Consider the following 7,620-nt stretch of genomic DNA (forward strand, 5'->3'; position numbering starts at 1 on the left):
CCCCCTATGAGACCGTATGGGGTTAGTAAGTTTCATATGGGGTTCGTGACGCGTTAATGGCGACGTCATCTATTAATGTTGTCGTGTTTCATTGTTTATTTTTCAACAAAACGCCGCAGAAAAAGTCCAGCGTCCGATAAATTCGTTATACGGTTAACTACTGACCTCCTACGGATCCATAGAGGGTGAATAAAATTCATAAGGGATTCGGCCTCCGGCCTCACCCCCTATGGATTTTACTCACCCTCTATGGATCCGTATGGGGTCAGTAGCGAACCATATTACTTATATTATCGGACCACAGATGAATTATCACGTTGTGATTGGTTAAACGTCGTCACATGGTGACACCCTATGAGACCGTATGGGGTTAGTAAGCTCCATATGGGGTTCATGACGCGTTAATGGCGACGTCATCTATTTATGTTGTTGTGTTTCATTGTTTATTTTTCAACAAAACGCCGCAGAAAAAGTCCAGCGTCCGATAAATTCGTTATACGGTTAACTACTGACCTCCTACGGATCCATAGAGGGTGAGTAAAATCCATAGGGGGTGAGGCCGGAGGCCGAATCCCTTATGAATTTTATTCACCCTCTATGGATCCGTAGGAGGTCAGTAGCGAACCATATTACTTATATTATCGGACCACAGATGAATTATCACGTTGTGATTGGTTAAACGTCGTCACATGGTGACACCCTATGAGACCGTATGGGGTTAGTAAGCTCCATATGGGGTTCATGACGCGTTAATGGCGACGTCATCTATTTATGTTGTTGTGTTTCATTGTTTATTTTTCAACAAAACGCCGCAGAAAAAGTCCAGCGTCCGATAAATTCGTTATACGGTTAACTACTGACCCCCTACGGATCCATAGAAGGTGAATAAAATTCATAAGGGACTCGGCCTCCGGCCTCACCCCCTATGGATTTTACTCACCCTCTATGGATCCGTAGTGGGTCAGTAGCGAACCATATAACTTATAGTATTGATGAAGACACACTCAAATCTTACCTGGTTTAATCCTAATACTTTGTTTATTGATGAAGACACACTCAAATCTTACCTGGTTTAATCCTAATACTTTGTTTACTGATGAAGTCACACACAAATCTTACCTGGTTTAATCCTAATACTTTGGTTATTGATGAAGTCACACACAAATCTTACCTGTTGTAATCCTAATACTTTGGTTATTGATGAAGTCACACATAAAACTTACCTGGTGTAATCCTAATAATTTGTATTGATGAAGACACACTCAAATCTTACCTGGTTTAATCCTAATACTTTGTTTATTGATGAAGACACACTCAAATCTTACCTGGTTTAATCCTAATACTTTGTTTACTGATGAAGTCACACACAAATCTTACCTGGTTTAATCCTAATACTTTGGTTATTGATGAAGTCACACACAAATCTTACCTGTTGTAATCCTAATACTTTGGTTATTGATGAAGTCACACATAAAACTTACCTGGTGTAATCCTAATAATTTGTATTGATGAAGACACACTCAAATCTTACCTGGTTTAATCCTAATACTTTGTTTATTGATGAAGACACACTCAAATCTTACCTGGTTTAATCCTAATACTTTGTTTATTGATGAAGACACACTCAAATCTTACCTGGTTTAATCCTAATACTTTGTTTACTGATGAAGTCACACACAAATCTTACCTGGTTTAATCCTAATACTTTGGTTATTGATGAAGTCACACACAAATCTTACCTGTTGTAATCCTAATACTTTGGTTATTGATGAAGTCACACATAATTCTTACCTGATGTAATCCTAATATTTTGGTTATTGATGATGACACAAAAACAATAACCTCTTTTTCTGATACAACAATCATGAAACCCTTTAATGCCTGCAAATGAAAATTAGTCTAATAATATTTGATGTACAAAAAAGATGTTTTATAAATCTTTTTAAAATCTTCACTGACATGACTGAATTTCCACAAAGAGTGCAGGTGATTGCCACTGTCAGTGAATCACTAGAAAATACCTGTGTATGTACATGTGTAATCCATACTTTCACAATCAGAGTTCTCAAAATCTTTTTTTCTCTGGTGGTCCTGAAAAAAAACTGCTGGTCCTCACCATTGCTCACTACTATCATCTACTATTTCTATTACAAAATACCAAAATTAGGTTGGTCCTTTGCAAATTTTGGTGGTCTGATTCTTCTGACCACCACTTTTTACAGAACTAGTCAGTTAAGGTGTGAACTTAACAATGTTGACTCCTCGTTATTGTGGTTTTGTAAAAAAACAAACAAAATTTTTGCGAAATTATACAAAAAATGATTGTTCACAATTTTCAACTTTCCCCAAGGGAGACACTTGTGATTAGCCCATCAAAATTCTTTGTTTCCTTGTGATTATTGATCATTGAGTTTAATATTGAACTTGTTTTTGGAACATTATGGTTGTAAGCAGATGAGTTTACATCTGCAAGAAGGTTTTTACACAGCTTACAAAGAAAAATAGAACTGTTTGACAAAATATTCTTGGATGCAGTACTATAATGATTTATATATCTTAGGACATTTAATTCATGTAAATTACTCTTATTGTAACAGATGCACAATGTTGTCATTCTTGTATATGTTGTAATTATTCAAATTATAATGTACCTTGTAATTATTTAAATTACAATGTGTTTTTTTTAACAAGAATCAGTTACATGTACTTATTTGTGAATATTAAAGGACAATAAAGGAAGCTATTTAACCATGTTAACTAAGAGTTCAAAATGGTGAAATTTAATGATATTGAATATCCTTTTCACAGATCGTCTTGTCAAAACTACAATCCTGTTCCCTTTCCACAAATGTAAACTACCAAATTAGACTATTTATCAGGTTTGTAATAATTTTATCATGAGCAACACAACAGGTGCCACATGTGGAGCAGGATCTGTGTCCTCTTCTGAAGCACCTAATATCACCCCTAGTTTTTGGCGGGTTTGGATTGCTTAGTCATAAGTTTATGTTGTGTCTTGTGTACTATCTTTTCTCTGTCTTTTTATTTTAGCCATGGCATTGACAATCTATTATTTATCTATGAATTAGTATGACCCTCTTATATCTTTTGCCCTCTTTTAATGTTAAACATGTTTAATTGTAAAAGTCAACAATCACTTTAATATACAAAAAATGTTGCTTGACATAAATGACATATAGGCAGACTAAGATAATTCTATTCATCTGGTTGAGTGTTTTATATATAATAAAAGTGAAGAATTGCAGATACAATATACATGTACTAGAAATTACCTTTTGTAAACATGCTAGTATGCTGTTACTGTTTAAATGTGATGACTTTTTACCATCAGATACTTTCAATTTCTTTATCCCTGCAAAGAACATGAAGAAAATCAGAACATTTATCCTATTTTTGTCGTACTCTATAAGACAATAGAGATTCTAGATTGACAAGATTGATGTTACAGGGAACATTACAAAATGAAATAGGCTTATACACAATCAACAAATTTACAATAAGCAATGATATGTATGTCAGTGTGTCATTGAACAGGACCAATACCAGATGCAAATGGTAAACAACATACATCACATACATTGGAGAAAAAAATGACTGATAAGAATCGGAATTAAACTATACCACATCTTTTTTAAAAGTGGATTTTAAACTGTTATATTCATTTCCACTAAACACTCTAAATGTGCTATTTGAAAAATGTTATTTAAATTCTTAAATTCATTTTAGAAATAAGACATTTTGGGAAATACAATGTAGTCTACTTTAAGTCTGGTTGCAGGTAGAAAAGAAATAACAACTTTTCGTCAAGTCCAAAACAATATTTTAGTTTAAACATATTTATTTTTAGTGGATTGGGAAACAAGTTTTGCAACTTATATTAATCCCTTTCCACTTTGCGGGTGCGAGTGGTGCCTTGTAGCGGCATTAGCCTACTCTTTTTTGAAATCTACAAGGGTGTCTTTAACGTGCAAGAGATGTGGCTCTCTCTTAACACGGGTCAGCCATTTATCGTCCCATCCCGACGGACTATCATCGTTTCCTCAAGACCATACTCGCAGATGGTGTCAAGGGAGAGCTGAAAATTGAGTTCCTGAAATTTTCATCCCAAACGGGAATCGAACGAGGAACCTTTGTGTTAGTAGTTGGATGCACTAACCACTACACCACGGCTGTCTAAAAAAATATTTTCAGTCGGTTGCTATAAACTACGTCATGTACATAAGTCAGTAATAAGACATTTGTTATCCATTTGTTTGATTTGTTCGAGCTTTTGATTTTGCAATTTGATTATGGACTTTTCTATTTGAATTTTCATCAGAGTTTGGTATTTAATGTGATTTTACTTTTGATTCAAATTATTTGTAGACAGTCAGCCATATAAATGTATTGATATCTCCTTCATGTCCTTAAAAATGAATTGATAATAACATTTTATTTAACATGTTTGATGGTGTCATTTTTTATATACAAATTAATCTTCAAAAATGCAACTACAACAAAAAATTGAACATACCATGATGAAATTTTAGATAGCTGACTGTCAATCTTAATATTGCTGCTTTGTCAACTCTTTTCTCTGACTTGGCACTCCATGGATTTTCTTCAGCTAACTGTGCAAATAGTGTATTTAATTTGTCACGTCTAAGTTTCTCTCCTTTCTTTCTTGATTGTCTGAAAGGAGAATGGTTCTTGCTGCATAATTTTATATGATGGTTTCAATCATCAATAGTACAATTCAACTGTTTTAACATTTTTAATAATTTTATAATACAATGCTATTTTTATTAAGGTTCAGGGAGCTTTTTGGAATGACTTACATGACCATGATGACATTGACATGAATTCTAAAAAATTAAAAAAAATTCCTTCTGGCATATATCAGCAATGGACTTTATTTTAAATGATCATGATGATTGCAGATGAGATTTGCAATCAAATATGAACCAGATCTTCCACAGGGTGCAGCTTGATACAACTGCAGAGGTTGAGCCCTGAACAGGTGGGACAAGTATGACACAGCATTCAAGCTTGATACAGCTCTGAATATGGATTGTGATTAAATACATTTTAGTTGACACAGAATAGGTCTCTGATACAGAATGAATGTGGTCTAAGAACTTAAAAAAAAAATAGGTCATTTACCTAGTATCATGATTTATCATTTTTCAAAATCTAAATACATGGTTAGATTCAGCATATTAAAGAACCCCAAGAATTAAATTTTTGATGTTCAATTTTGGACCCTTTAAAACTCAATGGGGACTAATTTGATAATGGGATCAACATGATCAAAGAACCCCAAGAATTCAACTTTTGTTAATATCAAACTAACTGAATTTTGTACCCTTTGGACCTTAATGTTGACCAATTTGAAAACTGACCAAAAAATAGGAATCTAAATACATGGTTAGATTTGGTATCAAAGAACTCCAATAATTCAAATTTTGGCCCCCTAATTCCTAAACTGTTGGGACCAAAATCAACCCCAACCTTCTTTTTATGGTCATAATCCTTGTGTTTAAATTTCATAGATTTCTATTTACTTATACTAAAGCTATGGTGAGAAAACCAAGAAAAATGCTTTTAAGTGCCCCTTTTTTGGCCCCTAATTCCTAAACATTTAATTTGGGTTTTTTTTGGGGGGGAAGGGGGGGTACTTTAAATATTTCAAGGGAGATGTTTTGGAAATAACCTATATTTCATCTTTTGTCATTTCATCATTGTTCATTTTTCCTTCCAACTATTGCTAACTTTTTGTTTGCTTATTTGTTTTAAAGTTCTGGTACTTTCCATAGTAATGATACATTTGTTTCATTTGAAGATTCAATTTAGGAGAATCGGTGAAAAGTTTTTAACATTTCTATGTACATGATGTATAATTATCTTTAAAGAATCAGTCATATATTATTTCATATGATTTTTAACACAGAACTTACAATTACATGAATAATGTATTCTTATAATTGAAACATTGCTATTTTAAGATTTTGGGTTTTATCTTTTGAGACCAAATTATATCAATTTTAAAGAAAAACATTGAAATTGAGATGTATGATTAGAGTTATTGATGTCTCTATAAATTAAGAGAAGAAAAATATCAAGCAATTGTAGTAATACTTGAGAAGTAAATAATTGAAGGAATACCATGAATACAACTGTACAATGTGACCTGTTATTGCTTTATCTCCTTCAAACATTCCAGTAATACATTTTATTTATCAATTTTCCAAATACTTTTATCATAACTCACACTAACATCTAGAACTCATGTCTGCTTGCATTTGATAATTAAGGATAATGTACCCTTCTGTTTTTTTAAAGGAAATTTTATAATATATAATATTCACAGCCTTAACACTTGTACTCTCAATACTTAACAGTTCTGTGCTTGATAGAGTATCATTACATGCAATGCTAGCAATCAATGATTTCCATAAATAATTCTAAAAATTAAGATATTCTGGTTAAAACAAATTTCAATATGGACCAAATCAAGTACACATTCTAGGGTGCGCTCAACTTTAGTAACTCCGCTCAAGATTTTTTGGAATGCAAAGGTTGATTTATGGACTTTTGGTAAATAATTATCATGGACAAACTAGTGAGTTATCTATGTTAATTTCTCATAGGGAAATGCTTTATATTTTCTGCAAAAATCTTTGCTTTATTTAATACAAAATCATTGTTACATGTATATAATAAATTGAAATAAAACAAGAAATAAGATTACTTTGATCAATGTTTCCTTTTTGGAATTATGTCCAAAATGGTACACTTCTATCATTCACAATCTTCGTTCTTGCTCTTGCTCTGAAAATTTCGTAATACACTTGGCTAAAGAAGGGGTCAAAATCCTTAAGAAGAAAAGCTTTTTCCCAAAGCTAGTACTTGTTTCCATATAAACTTCCAAAAATAAACTAGATTAAGAAAATGAAAATGTAATTATTAAACTGAAAGGAAATATACTTTCTATACCTAAATTGCACTGATATATCCGTATCATGATGTATAAATTCAAATTTTAGACATAAAGAGCAGGTTGTATTTACACTATTTGACCGAAAAATGAAAGTAGGTCAAATGTCAATGATTTATTTACGATCGTCCCATAGAAATCATCAAATGCTCTTCTTCATGGGTAATTATGATCCATTAAGTAAAACAATAAAGAATTAAATTAATATACGTATGATGATTACAAACCTAGAACTATTGTCACAGTCCTCGCTAGTTATGTTGCTCATTTTTGGAACTAAACATGTTTTTTACGATTTTGATGTAAGTCAAAAATAGAACCGGATAAACAAAGCGAAACATGCGCACTTCTTCTAACTATGAGATTTTAAATAAAAGAAATGCAATACATGAATATGATTTGCTTTTTATATCGATCGGAGAAAATAATATATTTAATTCCTTTAATAAACGTGTTAAAATTATTGGCTTCTTTTTCAAAAGTTGGTTGGAACTGTAACATGGATATTGAAAAGTGTAATATGTTTTTGTGTCTTTTGATTAATTGTCGTACTATAGTAGTATTCACGGCGGTCTTTAAACATTTACAATGTTTGTGGCAATCTTAGACTATGTGTTATAGTA

The 7,620-nt window shown here is 32.3% G+C and overlaps 1 protein-coding gene across 1 annotated transcript in view; it reads right to left on the reverse strand.

Moving 5' to 3' along the window:
* The window catches only part of LOC134696071 (circadian locomoter output cycles protein kaput-like), a 50,952-nt gene extending 43,622 nt beyond the window's left edge, over positions 1-7,330 (reverse strand). The window contains exons 1-4 of the mRNA XM_063557654.1: positions 7,225-7,330; positions 4,535-4,692; positions 3,294-3,373; positions 1,792-1,881 (exon numbers count right to left, since the gene is read on the reverse strand). Coding sequence (XP_063413724.1) covers positions 1,792-1,881; positions 3,294-3,373; positions 4,535-4,692; positions 7,225-7,265 — 369 coding nt within the window. The 5' untranslated portion in view covers positions 7,266-7,330. The remainder of the gene's footprint in view (positions 1-1,791; positions 1,882-3,293; positions 3,374-4,534; positions 4,693-7,224) is intronic.
* Positions 7,331-7,620: the final 290 nt, after the last annotated feature.

The sequence above is a fragment of the Mytilus trossulus genome, chromosome 14 (genome assembly GCF_036588685.1).
Source record: "Mytilus trossulus isolate FHL-02 chromosome 14, PNRI_Mtr1.1.1.hap1, whole genome shotgun sequence".
NCBI classification, from domain to species: Eukaryota; Metazoa; Mollusca; class Bivalvia; order Mytilida; family Mytilidae; genus Mytilus; species Mytilus trossulus.